This window comes from Hypanus sabinus, chromosome 4 (assembly GCF_030144855.1).
Source record: "Hypanus sabinus isolate sHypSab1 chromosome 4, sHypSab1.hap1, whole genome shotgun sequence".
Classification (NCBI taxonomy): Eukaryota; Metazoa; Chordata; class Chondrichthyes; order Myliobatiformes; family Dasyatidae; genus Hypanus; species Hypanus sabinus.
The window spans coordinates 56,999,156-57,018,355 of record NC_082709.1 but is presented as its reverse complement, the minus strand read 5'-3'; the positions used below and the strand labels follow the sequence as shown (position 1 = coordinate 57,018,355).

Here is a 19,200-nt window from a genome sequence, read left to right as displayed (position 1 = left end):
TGTAAGTTTTGCCTCTATTAGGAGCTGTTTTTGAATGTTTTCTTGTTGGATTCCACAAACTAAATGATCTCTTAGTTCATCATTAAGCCCATCACTGAACTGACAACGTTCAGTCAATTTCTTCAGTTCAGCCATGTAAGCTGAAATGGACTCCCCTTTCTTTTGTTTCCGCTAAAGTATTCTGCAATCAACAATGGTTTTGATTCTAAATGCTCCTGTATTACTTTCAGAATATTAGCAAAGCTCACTTCTGCTGGTTTGGCTCAAGCCATCAAACTTTGAAGCAAAATGTATGCACTCAGCAAAATTAGTACTCCCTTCTCATTGGCTATTTCATTTGCTTCAAAATACTGCTCAGTTAGCTCAGTATACATGAGCCAGTTACCTGCTGAGCAATCAAACACGTCTATCTTTATGTCATTTCTGCTCTTTTTAGGCATTATTATTATCACCTGGTGCTCACTGTTTATGAACCTGTGAATTCTTTCGTTTTCTGCCACTTTTTTGAAGTCTACTGTCTCTGCACATGCTGCACTGGTATTTTACTTGATTATTCCTCACTGCGCTTTTTAAAAAACTCTAATGCTGTTCAACAGGTCAGTATCCATCTCAGGTTAGTTTTAAAAATACCTTGTCACCACTTAATGTTTGTAACTCCAAAACAGTAAACTAATTCAAAGGAAAACAAGAGAGCAGAATAGATGTGAGTCTTAACTTGTTCTGTACTTTAAGCGAGGTGTGCATACATCCTGCTGTAGCGTCATGACGTATGCAATCCATGTGTTTTTACATTTAATCCAGAGTGAGTTATTTAAATGAACCAGAATGCTTAATCAAACAATATATTTATAAGATTACGTAAGTATTAAATGCACAGCAGCATGAAGTACATAGATAGAAATTGTGAAAAAGAGATGGACTGGATTAATATGAAATGAGAAGAAACAATCAAAAGGGGTGAACCAAAGGAACACAAAGTACACTGCAGATGCTGTGATCAAATCAACAGATACAAAAGCTGGATGAACTCAGCAGGTTGGGCAGCATCCGTTGAAGTGAGCAGTCAACGTTTCGGGCCGAGACCCTTCAGGACTGATGAAAGGTCTGGGCCTGAAGCGTTGACTGCTCATTTCAACGGACCTGCTGAACCAAAGAGAGGGAGTGAATGTGAACTGTTGGTAATGGAAAAAGGCAGTAAGTGAAAAAGGAGCCATATTTTGACCTGGAGGGGTGTATTTGCATTAACTAAGTGGCAGAGCTAGAAGGAAGGAGAGCTGACCTGGGCTGAGGATGTAGCACAAAGCATTGTATACAGCTACACACAACCATGATCAGTAACTCAGGTTATTCCATCTTCTGGCCTGATTTTATCAAAATCAAACTCATTCCCAGGCTGTTGACTTCTACAAGATAGGCTTAATCCATGCTGCGTTCCACTTGTGCTCTATAGATTGCAATCCATTGAGTGGCAGAGCTTCCATGTGGCACACAAGACTGGCAGTGACTGTGCTTCCGTGGATAGCAGGCTGCACTGAGCAAGATATCAACCATCACCTCATAGAGCAGCTCCTGACCGGTTCTGTTTGCCTGGATTGATACAACCAGCCCAACCTTCTGCAGGTTCCCTGCTTAATTGGTCCGGCAGACAGTGCTGGCCAAAAGGCGAAGTGGCCCAAGTGTCAGACAGTCCATGAGATCACAGGGAAGGTGTGGCCGGATTCTGAACAACAGGACCATCCCTGGTTTTCCGGGGCAGATCTCCAGCCTGACCCTGGTCTGTGTCACCTGTGACCTGAAGGAGCCGTTGACTATTTGCCACTGGAGTCAGGGGAAGCTGTGCCACTCCTTCCACAGCTGCGGCTGGACCTGATGGGTCTGGTGTTTCAATTGAGAAGGTCACTACCCAATGTTTCTGCTGCCCTCGGGATGCTGGAGCAGAAGGCTGTGTCTCTGCAGAAGAACGGGGAGTTGGTGCTAGCAGAGATAAGTGGCAGTGTCGACTGCCTCATCGCCTGGCTGAGGGAATGCGAGACTGTACTGATTCTTCAAACTGAGCAGCTGGTTGTATCAGTTTTTTTGCAGGGACCTCCAAAGGAAACAGGAGGACCTGGGGGTCTGGCTGGCCACTGTTTCCAACACAGTCACAGTGGTTGTGTTGGCAGCAGCTTGGCTGATGGCCTCAACCTTCCAGGCACTGTACTGTGGTGACTGTGTAAGCAGATTAACCACATGTGACTAAACTGGAGAAGCCTGATGAAGTGTCTCAGCTTTGTGCATGGCACTGTCTTTTATCCTAATGCTGTTAACTTTGGTTCTGTATCCTTGGCAACAAAAGACTTCATTCCTTCACAGCTTCTCTCTTCTGATTTATCCAAAAGATTAGGAATTCATAGTTCCTTTCCAAGTGTCTCCTCGATGCCAACTAGCATAGAAGTCTGCTCCCCACATCTATAAACAAGTTGCTACTAACATTTTAAATCCAAATGACACAGGCAAGGCAATGGCCGATTACAACAGGCTCCCAGTCTCTGGTCATTGAACTGCTGGACACTGCATCATTTTCCAGGTTTCCGACTGAAAGGGCAAGATCTCCTTCTTTACTATCAAGAAAAGGGAAGTGCAAAATGCACAACTGCATCAAAAGGGAGTGACCTGGGTCATTTCACTTGGCCACGAGGGGTGGCTATGACACCGGTAAGTCATCTGGTGGTGGCAGACGCAATAATCAGAGTGAAAGTAACGCATGGGCCAGCTGGCATCACGCACATCAAAGCTGGCCAAATACTGAGAGACAGCAGGAAAATAGAATCAGAATCAGATTTAATGTCACCGGCATATGTTGTGAAATTTGTTAACCTTATGGCAGCAGTACAATAAAATACATGATAAATAAATATAAGGAAAAAAATCTGAGTTACATTAAATATAGATTTGTCTATTAAGTGGTTAAATTAAAATAAATAGTGCGAAGTAAGAGAAAAATAGAAGTGAGGTAAGAGTTCCAATGTCAATTTAGGAATTGGATGGCAGACGGGAAGAATCTGTTCCTGAATCGCTGTGCGTGTGCCTTCAGGCTTCTGTACCTCTTACCTGATGGTTACAGTGTGAAGAGGGCATGTCCTGGGCGGTGGGGATCCTTAATGATGGATACTGCCTTCCTAATGCACAGCTCTTTGAAGATGTCTTGGATACTGCTGAGGCTGGTACCCATAATAGAGGTGACTAATTCTACGAGTTTCTGTAACTCGTTTCGATCTTGTGCAGTAGCCCCTCCATGCGGGACGGTGATAGTAGAAGTTTTCGAGTGTTTTGGTTGACAAACCAGATCTCCTCAAACTCCTGATGAAATCTAGCTGCTGTCTTGCCGTCTTTATAGTTTTATAGTTTCTTCACAGAGATGAAGAACAGAGAAGGACAAAGAATCAGAAAGCCACATAAAAGGAAACATATTAATAAAAGTTAAAAGAAAAGAAAGATCCAATCTGGGATCAGGAAGGAATTGCTCTTGTGTAAGCAGGGGGCATTCTTGATCTACAATGAGTCCAGTGAAGGTACACTCAAAGCACAGAGGAGCAAATTGAGAAATGTTTTGGAATACTAATCAATAGATAGGCAGCATAGTGACACCACTAACAGAACTGATGCCTCGCTGCACCAGCAACCTGAGGTTATTTGTGATTTCCAGTGCTGTGTGTATGGGGTTTGAACTTTCTCCCGCTGATAATGTGGGTTTCCCACAGGTGCTCCGGGTTCTCCTACACCCCAAAGATGTGCCAGTTTGTAGGTGAATTGACCACTGTAAGTTGCCTCCAGTGTGTGGGTGAGTTGTAGCGTCTGGGGGAAGTTGATGAGAATGTGGGGCAAATAAAAAATGAATTAATGTAGGATTTGTCTAAGTTGTCCCTAGTGTAGGTGGGTGGTAGAATTTTGGGGGGGGGGGGTGTGGTGAGCTGATGGGAATGTTGAGAGAATAGCTTAAGGGAAAATTAGTCTGGGAGCCAGTGCAGAGTCAATGGGCCAAATTGGACACCTTCAAGATTGCATTGAAATGTGTGTTGGAGATTAGCCCTGATGGCATTGAGTGATAGAATGAAACAGAAAATGTTGGAAATACTCCTGCAGGTTAGACTGCATTATATGGAGAGGAAACATAATAAATATTTCAGGTGCATTATTAAAACTGAAGCAATGAAAAATGCTTCAGGAATGTTCCAGGAAGGGGTGATGAGAACAGAGTGAATGTCTCTGAATGGATGGAGACTAAAGTTGTCCTGGTAACACGATGACCATATGATATCGGAGCACAATTAAGAGTCTGCTCCACTATTTAAATAGTATTTTTTCAACCACTTTCTCCTGTCTTTTTCCTGTAACCCTTAACCCCTTTACTAATCAGGAACCTATCAATCTCTGTCCAAAATACACCCAATGACTTGGCCTCTATATGCCTTCCAAGCAACAAATTCCACAGATTCACTAATCTCTGGCTGAAGAAATTACACCTTATTTCAGTTCTAAATGGATGCTCTTAATTCTGAGGCTGTGATCTTGGCTCTTTGACTCTACCTCTCATGGGAACATCCTCTGGGCATTTACTCCATCCAGGCCTTCAATGAGTTCCTCGCTTATCATTTGAACTGCATCAAGAACAGTCCCAGAGGGTGTTAATTTTTTATGTCCTATTTTAATGTGACTTTGAAGGAAACTAGTTAATAGATGAGCAAAGGAAAATAGGGGGGGGGGGGGTGGGGAAGGAACAAAAACTTCGCAACACACACAAAATGCTGGAGGAACTCAGCAGGCCAGGCAGCATTGATGGAAAGAAGTATAGGCGCCGATTCGGGTCAAAACATCAACTGTACTTTTTACCCATAGATGCTGCCTGGCCTGCTGAGTTCCTCCAGCATTGTGTGTGTGTGTTGCTAGGATTTCCTGCATCTGCAGATTTTCTCTTGTTTGTGAACAAAAACTTAGTCTATAATTATCAGATTTTTCTTTACCACCCTTCTTAAATAATGACCCGACATTTGCTACTATTTAGTCTACTGGCACCTCGCCCATGGGAATGATTATTGTCTTTTTGCATAATGGGAGAATTAACAGCTGTGGGGAGAAGACAGGTTGAGGGAGCCAAGTCTATGGCCTGATCAGCCCTGATCTTATTGAATGATGGGGCAGGCTTGATGGGCTGAATGGTCGACTCCTGCTCTTATTCCTTACCACCTTATGATTCTACAACCATGAGAGGCACAACATAGATGGAGAGATTATTTACCCTGAATGAAGGAATAATTAGCTTAAATAAGGTAGATAGTCAAAAACTTTTCTCCATGGAAGGAACATCAAAACCAAGAGGGTGTGGATTTAAGGTGACAGTTTTAAAGAGGAACTGAGGGGTAAGTTTTGATTTTATAGAGAGGGTTTGATATCTGGAACTTACTGCCAGATGCTATCACTATATTTAAGAAACTTTTTAGACAGGCATTTAAAAAGGCAAGACATTGAAAGAATACAGACCTAATGCAAGCAAATAGGATTAGAATAGGTGGGGCCAGTATGGATGTGATGGGCCAAATGGTCTATTTCTGTGCTGTACAATTCTTTAGAAGTATTAAATCTTAATGGAAAGGTGAGGTATTTCTCACTGTCACTTGCTGCTCACCCCCTAAAATGTAACCAGAAGGTGAGGACCAGCCCACACAGAATTGTGGAAAGGGGCTGCAGCCTCGCATACTCCATGTACATGTGGTACCCGGTCTCCTTCTGCCCGCAGAGAAGGCCTGTGGTTGGGAGGTCCGTGTACAAGCTAAGGAACTTGTTACAGGGTGCTGCTTATGCAGCAGCCTTCACCCTAGATCCCCAAGGTGCATGGGAAGAACTCCCTCATAAAGGGACTTCCACTGGGGACACCTCTCACCTCCAGGTGGGAAGACAGTCCGCCATGGTGTGTTGGGACAGTGGACAAGTGGAGGGTGTGGATAGCAGCCTGTACAGGTACCTCCTACTTGCATCCCTGAATGGAATTGTGGATGTCGATTGGAGACAGTGGGTGGGGGAGGGAGGGGCACTTGCAAAGTTACCTGAACTACCTGTGGCGTGTGAGCTACCTGTTACTTGGGCCTCCCCTACGTCAGCTACAAGGACAATCAGCAGTTGTAGGTCTTCTCACTTGACAGGCACATCACCTGGACGTGCTCAGTTGCCATGGCAGCGCTGCCAGCCGACTGGACCAGCCACACTATGAGGCAGTTGCCCTAGCAACTGGGTGTGGTCAGCAATAGTGCAAGCACTGCACACAGGCCTTTGACAGCTCTGGTGCCTTTGTGTGGGACTGGGCTGGCTGAAGTACCCCTGCTAAGTGGCGGCCGACCACAACGGCAATATTCTGGTGGGCAACAATGGCAACACCTGGGGGCAGCTCTTCCAGCCAGATGGAATGTCCCTGCAGGCATTCGGGAGCTTGGGTAGCGCCGACAGACAACTGGAAGGACTGGAGGGGTTGGCCTTCCGCAGGGGTAACATTGTGGTCAGTGACTGGGAGAGGACACACTGAGGGTGTCAGGTAATATGATGGGTGACAGATGACACGTATTGTTTATAATAGAAACTGTTCTACATTATTCACAAACACCATAATCAAGTTGTGTTCACTTTGAGAGACGGTGTCTAATGTAATGACTTCAGTGTAAGGTGACTATGCTTGGTTTGTTCGTAATGGAAGTAAAGGGCTGTGGCTTTTGTTAAGCACATAAAAGAACCCTTGCATGTTTTATTCACAAAATCGTACATTGGTGACCCTGATGCTCTCAAATGATTCCCGAGTTATTCAACAACCTGTCAACCAACACAATTACTTTGAAGCTGCCGGAGTTTTATGAGCAAGATACTACAGCGAGGTCAACATCTTCCCAACCACTGAGGTCTGACTAAATTGTCTAGTTTACTTTCTTCTGCCTCTCTCCCTTCTTGAAGAATGGAGTGACATTTACAATTTTCCAGTCTTCTGGAACCATTCCAGAATCTAGTGAGTCTTGAAAAATCATTACTAATGCCCCCACGATCTCTTCAGCCACCTCTTTCAGAACCCTGGGTGTACAGCATCTGATCCAGGTGAGGTCTGCCTTCAGACCTTTCAGTTTCCCAAGAACCTTCTCCCTAATAATGGTAACTTCACACACTTCATCATCTCTGACACCTGGAACTTCCAGCTTACTGTTTCTGTCTTCCACAGTGAAGACTGATGCAAAATACTTATTTAGTTCATCCACTACCTCATCACTACCTCTACAGCATTGTTTTCCAATGGTCCGATATCCACTCTCACCTGTCTATTACACTTTATGTATCTGAAGAAACTTTTAGTATCCTCTCTAATATTACTGGCTAGCTTACTTTTGTATTCCATCCTTCTCTTCTTAATAACTTTTTAGTTGCCTTCTGTGGGTTTTTAAAAGCTTCCCAATCCTCTAACTTCTCAATAATTTTTGCTCTATTATATGCCCTCTTTGTGGCTTTTATGTTGACTGACTTCTCATGTTAGCCATGATTGTATCATCTTTCCTTTAGAATACTTGGTCCTCTTTGGGATGTATATATCCTGCACTTTCCAAATTGCTTTCAGAAATTCCAGCTGTTGCTACTCTGCTGCCATGCTTGCCAACTCCTCTCTCATGTCTCTGTAATTCCCTTTACTCCACTGTAATACTGATACATCTGACTTTAACTTCTCCTTCTCAAATTTCATGGTGAATCCAATCATATTATGATCATTTCCCCTAAGGGGTCTTCTACCTAAAGATCTCTAATCAATTCTGGTTCATTGCACAACACCCAATCCAGAATAGCAGATCCTCTGGTGGGTTCAACCAGGAGCTGCTCCAAAAAGCCATCCCGTAGGCACTCTAGAAATCCAGGAGTGAGACATACTAGCTAATTGAGTGGTGTTGCAGCAACAACCTTGTACTCGATGTCAGTAACACCAAAGAGCTGATTGTGGACTCCAGGAAGGGTAAGATGAAGGAACACATACCAATCCTCATCGAGAGATCAGAAGTGGAGAGAGTGAGCAGTTTGAAGTTCCTGGGTGTCAAGATCCCTGAGGACCTAACCTGGTCCCAACATACCAATGCCCCCATAAAGAAGGAAAGACGGGGGGGGGGGGCTACAGCACAGGACAAAAAGAAGCTACAGAAATTTGTAAGATTAGTCAGCTCCATCTTGGGTACTAGCCTCCGTAGTATCCAAGACATCTTTGAGGAGCGGTGCCCATTATTAAGGACCCCCATCACACTAATGACATCAGGAAGGAGATACAGAAGTCTGAAGGCACACACTCAGTGATTCAGGAACAGCTTCTGGACATTGAACCCATGAACACTACCTTACTTTAAAAAAAAATTCTGTTTTGGCACTCTTATTAATTTAACTGTTTAATATTCATATACTTCCTGTAACTTGCTTATTTAGTTTTCTATATTATTATGTATTGCACTGTACTACTGCCATTAACAAATCTTACATCTGATATTAAATCTGATTCTGATTCTGGACAGCTCAAGGAACTGGATAACAGCTGGATTGTAATACTTGTGAATCCCTCATCAAGTTCTGCCTCACCTAGATTTCCTTGGAGAAAGTGGTTCTGGACCTTTGAAGGCCCTACCGGTGCTGTAAGACTAATTATCCATTAAATCATATGCATCCTCAAAATCTTCTGCCATTGATGTATCGCAGTAAATGGAAATGCATGTTATTTCAGGCACACCAGCCCTGGTGATTCTCCCTCCAGTCACTCGGAGGCCTTTGATCTTCCTTCCACATCCACTTGCCCCTCCTGAGATCTTCCAGCCTCTTCCAGGCCTCAACAATGCTCTTGATCTCCCCACCTTCCTTTTCCAGAGAAGCTGGATTGAAACTCAGTGACAGGGTTCATACCTGGGAAATGCCTATTATCAGGAGATTGTTAATCTATGGAGGGCGCCAAAGTTACTGAAGCAGATTATCAGCCTTTCATCTCACTGCTGGTAGGTTTTCTATGTGACCCTACTTTTACAGTACAGTACATAATTGCACTTAATACAAGTCCTATTATTTATCACATTTGATCAGATTTAATGGATGTATTCAACATCGTTAGGGAAAAAAAAGGATAGCAACAACTTTTAACTTTAAATGATGAAATAGCTATTCTAATGGGAGGACTTAAGTAACTTTTTGCAAACTGTGGCCAGCTTCAGAAGAGGGTGCAGGAGAAAATCCACTGACCCCACTGAACAGTTTTCAGATAGATGCCAATGAACGTTATGGTAAGAGTTATTTCAAATGTTATTAGGTTGAATTGCATTCTAATTCTGTCTGTGTCTAGTTAATTTCCATTTGGCTTAAGTCTGCATCATCTGCTTTCAGATCAATCCAAGATACCCACCACCCTAGGTACTTGAAACACAGATGGCACTAAACTGAACTTTATATCCTTGTAGTCCTAGCACCAGATTACAGAACTTCTACATAACAGGGAAGTCACCATGATCAGTTCAGTCAGGAAATGAGCATACATAATAGGAGTTGTCCACCTGGCCCCTCAAGCCTGCTCTTTTCTTTTTACAATATTTTTATTCAGAAGAAAAAGAAACCAAGATTTACAAAGTGCAACATGTAGATACATCTCAACATAAATTGTGTACATTCATATATTGTAGTAAAATTGATCAAAATGTTATAGCATAACACGTAAAGGTATACCACCCTGTAATCAAAAATTTAAAGATAGGTCATACATCATAAAAGAAATTTTTTATATAAAAAAAAGTCAACCCCCTACCAACTACCAAGAAAAAAGAAAAAAGCTGATGGATGATAATGTATAATTAGAAAAAAAACATATTCGCTTAAGAAGAGAAGATAAAAATATACATAAAAGTCTGTTCCCTTTAAACTTTATAAATTGGAAAAGTAATTTAGGAAAGGTCCCCAGATATCATAAAAAGATTGTTTCGAATTTAAGACTGAGCAGCGGATCTTTTCTAAATTTAAGTAAGACATAATATCACATAGTTATTGAAGATGTGTAGGAGGGGTAGACTCCTTCCATTTAAGCAAAATTGCTCTCCTTGCTAAAAGAGAGGTAAAAACTAAAACCTATAGGTTAGGAGTATTTAAAGTTATATCTTCATTTGCAATAATACCAAACAAGGCAGTAAGGGGATTTGGGTCAAATTGGACCCTAAAAAGTTGTGAGAAGGTATGGAATACTTCCCACCAAAACTTTTCAATTTTAGGGCAAAACCAAAACATATGAATTAAAAAGGCATCAGCAGAGTTGCATTTATTACAAAGTGGAGATACGTTCGGATAAAAACCGGACAGCTTCTGTTTAGAAATATAAGCTCTATGAACCACTTCAAATTGCAGAAGAGAATGACAAGCACAGAAAGATGATTTATTAACCCGTTTAAGAATTTTATTCCATCTTTCATCAGAAATCTCACAATTTAGGTCATCCTCCCAAGAAGCCTGCTCCAACATGGCTAACCTGACTGTATCCTTAACTGTGTTTTCTCATCTATGCACAGTATCCTTTATCCTTAATAAAAATTGGCAAAAAAATTAAAGAGTAACAGAAGACTCTCCTTTCAGGGAAAGCGGTTGGACTTGGAGAGTAGTTGGAAGGGAGAGTGGTTTATATTCTAACGTGTTTGGGATGGGCAAAGTGGGAATCCCAGGTTCAGGAGATATAGATTGAGGGCAACTCAGCGATGATTTGTAAGGGGAAAGAGCGTATGCTAAGTGAGAACTGGAAGTAATGGAGCAAGGTTAAACGCACGTGTGCAAGGGTGAATAAAGTAACAGACTAACTCTGAATACAGTCTGTTCAACATCCCAATCCAACTCAAGATTTTAATCTGGTAGTGCATGAAGATTACAACAGTGTACGCACATCGTCTCTTTCACCTAAGGAGATTTACCCGCTACTTAGTCATTTTCATTCAGATACTCGGGGAACTGAAGTTTCAGCAGACAAGATGCTCTTTTTTCCACTTAACCAACCATTGTTTCTCCTTTATGTGAATACAAAACAATATAGTGGTATGAAGAAAACCATATTTCCACTTTATTGCCACCAAGTAGGTTACAATAGTTCAATGTACTGTGAAGCACTCCAGTATGCAGCATCAGTTCTAATCAGCTCTGTACATACTTCAGAATTAAATCTCTTTTTAAACAATTTTCACAATACAAAATATTAATCTTTATTAATAAACAGGATACTGTAAACCACTGAGGCATATTTTACAGAGATAAAGCACTTAAGGCTCTCTGCAGGGTTCCTGTCCTACAGGCTTTGCAATGCCCTGCTTTTCATTTCCATCATTTATCTTTGGTTACTTGGTGCATCAGGTCATCTTCTCATCACCAAATGCCTTTGTAAACAATGGAATCATGTCAGGATCCAATTGTGTCATCTTCAAGTAATTGTCATTTTCTGGCAGTTAGGGTCAGAGTGAAGCTACTTTTCACTACTGGGGAGGGAGAGGGGAATCAATGGAGAATACTATTATAATAAATTAATGTCATAATTCAGAGATTAGCGAGTTTCCTGCAATACTTCATGCTCAATGCCAACAATACACAAAACAGCAAAAATTTTAAAAAGCAATTAAAATTCTTTATAAACTCATGGTAAGAGAATAAGACACATTCTACCTACCCATGCCTGTGTGCCAATTCTCCCTACAACAATCAACATAGGCATTCAAGTGGGTAGAGTGTTATGGAGAGGAGACATCAGGCAGACTGCCCAAGGAAAGGCCCTGTGAAAATTGGAGCAGCCAGCTCGATAAGATGCTTTATCTGCTGCTGTGGGAGATCTCAGCCATCCTAGAAACAGAAGCCCGTAGATCTAGCTGGGAATGGAAAGGTTTCAATGACAAGGAAATAAACGATAATTTCTAGGACAAGCACCCTGCAGAGTTAGGAGAGCCAAGGGTGAGGGCATCCAAATGGTTTTCAGTAGAGATTAAAAGACACTGGCATTTATAGAACTTGTCAACAGCAGGCCACTCAAACAGGATGTCAATCAACATTATGTTAAATATACATTTAAGGAAGCTTAGTCATTTCAAATACGTTAAAAGTTGAAAGGTAACTCGGCTCAGTAAACTGCAACTCCCCAGGAGGATGCAGGAAAGTGGTAGAGACGGGGGTGGGGTAAATGATGCTATGAGGGGGTAGACAAGATAGGGTCATAATTGGGAATGTGCTGAAGATCCAGTGATGGTTAAACACTCTCTGGCGCCGTGAACAGGACAGATTGCCACTCCATCTGAGAAACAGATGGCAGGGAGAACTTCATCCTAGTGGGTGTGGTAGAAGGGATTTTGTACAGTGTTTAATATTCATAATCTACTTTCTCTGCAAGAGCTGTATCTGCTCATGGCTTAGAAGGGAACTGAGCACATAGATTTAGCAATGGAGGTGATAAGGAAGAAAAAGAAGCAGGGAAACTAAATTAAATTCCTTCATCTGTTAAAAATGCCCAGCCTTGGGTTAAGATTGCTGTTACTGTAGTGTAATGTTGTAGGCAAGTGTTAACCGTTTGCTAATCAGAAAAATAATGGTCAATTGAGTGCAGCAGCATTTTGGCAGATATGCAGAATAAAACAAACAGTTTGAGATTATTTGTTTTTGTTTAGCTCCAAGTTTATTCTTTTCAAATTAAATATTTCTTAGAAATCCTCATTTATCTGAATGGCAGCTTCAATTACATAATGAAATGCTAAAATTGACTCTTCAGAAACAGTGTGCTCCAAAAGGTAGTAAATTCTTCCCTTTTTCTTCTGTCCACTTGGCAAAAGAAGAACAATTCAACAAAATAAATTTCTCACACCTCTGGTCCAAAACCAGAGAGAAAAGTTTTAATTCTGCAGATGCTTTCACTACACCTGAAAGCATTAATCAATCAGTTCATTACTGTGAAGCATGGTCTCAGGTTTGAGGTCTGGAACCCAGCAGACAATCTGAACAGAAGTTCAGACAGACCAGTCCACGAGAACAAACCTGGTAAATCAGATTTCATGTTGACTGGGGAATGGACATTGACAAGAATATTAGAGAAAATGCTTTTGGTGCAATACCACCAACATTGTCCCTCCAAAAAGGAGCTTACGATATCATCTTCACTTACAATCTACAAAATAGGTTCTTGATTGGACACTGCCTCAAAGGTTACAGGGAGAAGGCAGGGGAGTGGGGCTGAGAAAGAGGGAAATAAAAGGATCAACCATGATTGAATGGAGGAGCAGACTGCATGGGCTAAATGGCCCAATTCTGCTCCTATATTTTATGGTCTAACCCAAAACTTTTCAGACCAAGTGAAAGTGCCAATATATGTGCTTAGATTTCTAGTGGGTTGAGGCCACAATCCTGACTTGGAGCAAAGTGCAACTGACTGACCACAAAAAAAGTGATACTTTGCTCCCGTGATCCATTTTTTCAATGGACTTACAGAATTTACCCTTCCAAAGTTGGACAATGGAAGCACAGGGAAATAAAGATTTACAGCATTATGAACTGCAAAGTATCTGGAAGTAGTTTGGGAAGACAGGAGTAATCCATTCAGGAAGAATTAATTGCAAAGAATGATTACTAAGGATCAAACTCCCTCTTTTCCCATTTCTATACAATGTGAGAATTCAATGCACTTTGATCACTTCAAATCAGCCATTTAACGAGGTGGGGAGGATCATGCAAGTGAACAACAGGCCTGTGGATAGTGTTGGGGATATGAAAATCAGAAAATAGAACAGTGAAGACCTTTCAGTGTAGGGGATAGTTCTCTTGCAGATACTGTATCTATCTCAGGGGCAGAGAGAGATGGCATCATTTGAACATCACCCCTTCCAGGGCAGAGGAACCAACAGTACTCTCACCCTCACAAGACTCAGGGAGCCAGTAATTATTTTCCTCTTCAACATGGGGATACCAAACTCCACATCAATTATCAAGCATCACTTTATGTTCATCCTCTTCTAATGCAATTTTATTTCTCACATTTTGATCAACTCATCCCAAATTTTACCACTCACCGACTCTACAGGCCAATTACTGACACACTACCATGGCCAATTAATCTACCAAACTGCATGCTGTTAACAGAAAAAAATCATGAGGAAACCTATGCAGCCAAAGACAGCACCCAAGGTCAGGACCGAACCGAGACAAGGCCGCAACTTACTAATTGCAACACTGTGGTGTCCATTTTCATTCTGTTGTTTCCAAGTCAATCTTTGACTCTTATCTACTTATCACCTAGAGGCAGGCAGTTCCTCAGCATCTTAAAACAATGTTAATTACAACAAGTTAATGATAAGCTGTTTTCCTCACCTCTCCATTCTGGGACTGGCCTCTCCTGTCAGTGCCGCCCTCCAGTGTTCAATTAGTGGAATGACAAGCTGGATTGCATATGAATGTTCGCGCACTGCTGGGAATTACAGCATAAATTTGTGGGACTCGGGCTAAATACGTCTTTTTTTTGTGTGACTACTTTTTTTGCTTCTATTTTGAATATGCTGTGTATGTTTTGCATCTTGACCCCAGAGGAACACTTTCGTTTGGCATATTCATGTATGATTGAATGATAATTAAACTTGAATTTGATTTGAGATCCAGCATCAGGCAGAATCAAGAGCATTTAAACCAGGGGTTCCTACCTTTTTAATGCCATGGACCTCTACCATTAATGAGGGATCTGTGGATCCTGGGTTGGGAACACCTGGTTTAAACTTATTTGGCAGGGAGATAGGAACCGGACTGATAGGGCTGAGGATGGTATACCATTGCAGTTGGTATACAAGCAGATGCGATATATAGTGAGACTGTGAGCAAAGACAATAAAGCAAAGTTACAGTCAGTAGGAGGAGTTGAATTGTAACATCAGAGCAAAATCAAAAAGGGTGATGAATACAGAAATGAAGCGTTCTACATTTGAATGCAAATGGTTTACAGAATAAGGTAGATGATCTTGTAATGCAATTAGAGATTGGCAGGAATGATGTTGTGGCCATCAATGTGTCATGGCTGAAAAAGATATTAGGGAGCTTAACATCCAAGGATACACATTGTATCAAAAGGACAGGTAGGTAGGTAGAGGAGGTGGGGTGGCTCAGTAGGTAAAAAAAAATCAAATCCTTGGAAAGAGGTGACAAGATCAGAAGACATAGAATCTTTGCGGGCAGAGCTCAGAAAATGCAATGGTAAAAGACCAATAGGAGTTTATACTGGCTACTGTTCAGAGGCCTGTGTATGTGGGATGCAAATTACAATGGGAGATACTTTAGCAAAGGCATGTAAAAAGGACAATGTTATGATAGTCATGGGGGATTTCAAAATGCAGATAGTAGATTGGGAAAATCAGGTTGGTGCTGGATCCCAAGAGAGGGAGTTTGTAGAAAGCCCATGAGGTGGCTTTTTAAAGCACTAGGGGAAAGGAAAAGTTGGATTGAGTAAGTTGAGAAGTTGAACTTTGAAAAGTTGAGTTGTGTAATGAACCAGATTTGATCAAGGAGCTCAAGGGACTATTAAGAGACAGTGATCATAACATGATCATCTTCTCCCTCTACAGGGTGAAATCCAAGTCAGATGTATCAGTATTACAGTGGAGTAAAGTGAATTAGAGGCACGAGAGGGGAACTGGCCAAAATTGACTGGAAGGAGACACTAGCAGGGATATAGCAGAACAGCAATAGTTGGAATTTCTGGGCATAATTCGGAAGGTACAAGACAGATGCACCCCAAAGATCAAGCAGTATTTTAAAAGGGAGAATGAGGCAACTGTGGGTGACAAGGGAAGTAAAAGACAGCGTAAAAGCAAAAGAAAAGGCATATAATAGAGCAAAAATTAGTGGGAAGTTAGGGGCTTGGGAAGCTTTAAAAAATAATTGAAGGCAACTAAAAAAAGAAAAAGATGAAATATGAAGGCAAGCTAGCCAAAAATATAAAAGGATACAAAAGCTCTTCCCCCATGCCCAGATATATAGAGTGAAAAGAAAGAAAAAGAGTGGACATTGAACTGCTGGAAAATGATGCTGGAGAGATAGTAATGTGGGACAAAGAAACAGCAGACAAATGGAGTAAGTGTTTTGCCTCAGTCTTCACTGTGGAAGACACCAGCAGCATGCCAGAAATTCAAGAGTGTCGGGGGCAGAAGTGAGTAGGTGCTATTACTAAAGAAAAGGTGCTTGGGAAGCTGAAAGGTCTGAAGGTAGACAAGTCACTTGGACCAGATGGACTACACCTCAGGGTTCTTAAAGAGGTAGCTGTGGAGGCATTAGTGATGATTAAGAATCAATTGATTCCAGAATGTTTTTGGAAGACTAGAAAATTGCAAATGTCACACCACTCTTCAAGGAGTGAGGAGCAGAGAAAGGAAATTATAGGCCAGTTAGACTGACTTCAGTGACTGGGAAGATGTTGGAGTTCACTTTTAACAATGAGGTTTCAGTGTACTTGGAGGCAACTTGATAAAATAGGCCAATGTTGGCATGGTTTCCTTAAGGGGAAATTTTGCCCGATTAATCTGTTGGAAATCTTTGAGGAAATGACAGGCAGAATAGACAAAGGAGAGTCAATTGATGTTGTTTCCTTGGATTTTCAGAAGACCTTAGACAAGGTATTGCACATGAGGCTGTTTAACAAGGTAAGAGCCCATGGTGTTACAGGAAAGATACTAGCATGGATAGAAGATTAGTTGACTGGCAGGAGGCAAAGAGTGGGAATAAAGGGAGCCTTTGCTGGTTGGCTGCTGGTGACTAGTTCTGCAGAGGTTGGTATTGGAATCAGTTTTTTTCCCCACTTTATATTTCAATAATTTGGATGACAGACTTGATGGCTTTGTGATTAAGTTTGTGAATGATACAAAGTTAGATGGAGGGACAGATAGGTGAGGAAGCAGGGAGTCTGCTGAAGGATTTAGACAGTTTGGGAGAATGGGCAAAGTAGTGGCTGATGGAACACAGTGTAGGGAAGTGTCTGATAATGCACTTTGGTAGAAGGAATAAAGGTGTAGACTATTTTCTGAATGGGGAACATATTCAAAAATCAGAGGTGCAAAGAGGCCGATTTTGGGCCCCTTATCCAAAAGATATGCTGTGGAGGTCAAGTAATTGAATATACTTAAAGCAGATGTTCTTGATTAATCAGGGTGTCAAACATTACAAAGGCGGCAGGAAAATGGGGTTGAGAGGAATAAATCAGCCATATTGGAATGGCAAGGCAGACTGAATGGCCTAATTCTGCTCTTATGTCTTATGGTCTTATCAAATGATAGGAAATATTTTCCGACGAACCACTCAGAAAATCAAAGTCATTCATCTTGGACACAATTCCTTCCTTGCCACTGACTCCATCCCTTTGGAAATAAGCTGTATCAGATGACTCAAGATGCAAACTGGAACCTAACATGAACTTTTGACTTTAGGTGTAGATCCTTCTTCAGGCTACAAACTTCCACCTCCCCAACACTACTCCATTCTGCTCCACACAAGGTCATCAACTGCTCTAACCTACCTTTGTTGTCTCTAGGATGAATTCCAGCACACTCATCTTTGGCATTGTTCATTCTATTCCTTAAAAAAAATCAATTGAAAACACTGCAAAAATTCACCCATCACTTCTGTGCTAACTGACCTACACTACTCTCAGTTGAGCAACACTTGGATTTTAAGATTTGCTCAAACTCCGCTTATAGTATCACACCTCCTATTCTGTTACCAAACCTTGTAGGCCTGAAATCTGTCAACATTCACTTCTGGTTTCTTGAAAATACCTGAATGTGACTGATTCACTAAAGGTACCCATGTCTTAAGTTACAGAATTTCCTACTTTAAAAACTCACGTTAAAAAAAAGCAACTCAAACTCTCATGTTTTTGATGCACATTCCAAAGCCCCCACTCATTGGAGATGCCCTGTATCTATCTGCTTGGTTTCATTCCATTAAGAGTCCTCAATTCTAATGAAAACAACCCCAATTCCTACAGAGCATGAAGCATGCCGTCTCTGTAACATTTCCTATAATGTGAAGTTCAAAACTGCACAGCTCTCCAGTTGTATTCTATTTAATGGATTTTGTATAGATTCATTTAGTTACATTATGATTTTTATCTCCATTCGGGTCAGCTACACACCACACTGGTATTATCCCAAACAGACAGGGAGTTATGTGCTCATGAAATATTATTGGTCCAAATGGCTGGGTCGTGACAGTGCTTTCCATCCTTGAAGTACAGTGTATTAGTGCAGAAAGTTTTTAAACAAATGCTTAAATGTTATGTGCTATTTCCAAAACAGTCCAGCATTCTGTGACATAATGTATATTTACAATACTTCAATGTAATACATTTCCCTTCTATACACTGCTACATTCAGAACCTTTTATCCTAGAGTAACAAGTTACCCTTTATTATTCAATTAAATACCAATTCCAAGTAAAACAAGATGTACATTCAATTATTTAGACTTAAAACACTACAGAGCACATCATCACTGGATTTTCATTTGTGAGATGGGTAGTTGCTGGCTGTTTAGATAAGAAGAGGAGCAATGGTGTACAGGTGTGATTTGGCTGAGGGAGTGGATGGGAAACAGGTATGAAATGTGTGGGAAGCTGTGGCAGAGGGTGAAAGGGAAGCTGTGGTTGTGGGGGAATGCTAAATGTGCGGGCTTATGTGAGCTAATACATGAATGTATGAGGTAATGTGTCTATGGGTCTGTGGGCAGGCCAACACTCTCCAACTGTGCGAAGGACCACTCCATCAGCAAGAGGAAGGGTTGTTCTTCTATGTTAGCTTCTCATGCTGAATTTGATAATAACAGGCCTAGAAATTTAAAAAAAAATTGTTAGTAATTGTTTTCTGTATTTCCTACTTTATTATTTGCACTTGCCTTGCACACACGACTTACCAATAAATCATTCCAGGCCATAGACGTGTGAATGCAAATGGAGCACTTTACTCCTTCACCATCCTTCACTTCAAACAAAACTGGCGAGCCACCTTCCACCATCCTCCCCAATTCTGCTTTCATGCTTCTCTCCTTTCACACCAGCCAAATGAACAAATTCTCTTTCTTCTCCCCACCAGCATCTTACCCGTTGACTAGATTCTCCTTTCCCCACTTAAATGCAACCTCTACCCCCCCATTCATCA

At 41.4% G+C, this 19,200-nt stretch overlaps 2 protein-coding genes and 1 long non-coding RNA gene across 3 annotated transcripts in view; 1 reads left to right on the top strand and 2 right to left on the bottom strand.

Moving 5' to 3' along the window:
- The window catches only part of mpp4b (MAGUK p55 scaffold protein 4b), a 99,128-nt gene extending 84,719 nt beyond the window's left edge, over nt 1-14,409 (bottom strand). The window contains exon 1 of the mRNA XM_059967130.1: nt 14,383-14,409. The gene's annotated coding sequence lies outside the window, so the exon portion shown is untranslated. The remainder of the gene's footprint in view (nt 1-14,382) is intronic.
- Nucleotides 1-19,200, top strand: part of LOC132392785 (uncharacterized) — a 127,072-nt gene that overhangs the window by 90,073 nt on the left and 17,799 nt on the right. The gene's annotated exons all lie outside the window — the stretch shown is intronic.
- The window catches only part of als2b (alsin Rho guanine nucleotide exchange factor ALS2 b), a 155,336-nt gene continuing 147,224 nt past the window's right edge, over nt 11,089-19,200 (bottom strand). Inside the window, exon 33 of the mRNA XM_059967134.1 lies at nt 11,089-18,870. Within this exon, the coding sequence (XP_059823117.1) occupies nt 18,832-18,870 (39 nt within the window). The 3' untranslated portion in view covers nt 11,089-18,831. The remainder of the gene's footprint in view (nt 18,871-19,200) is intronic.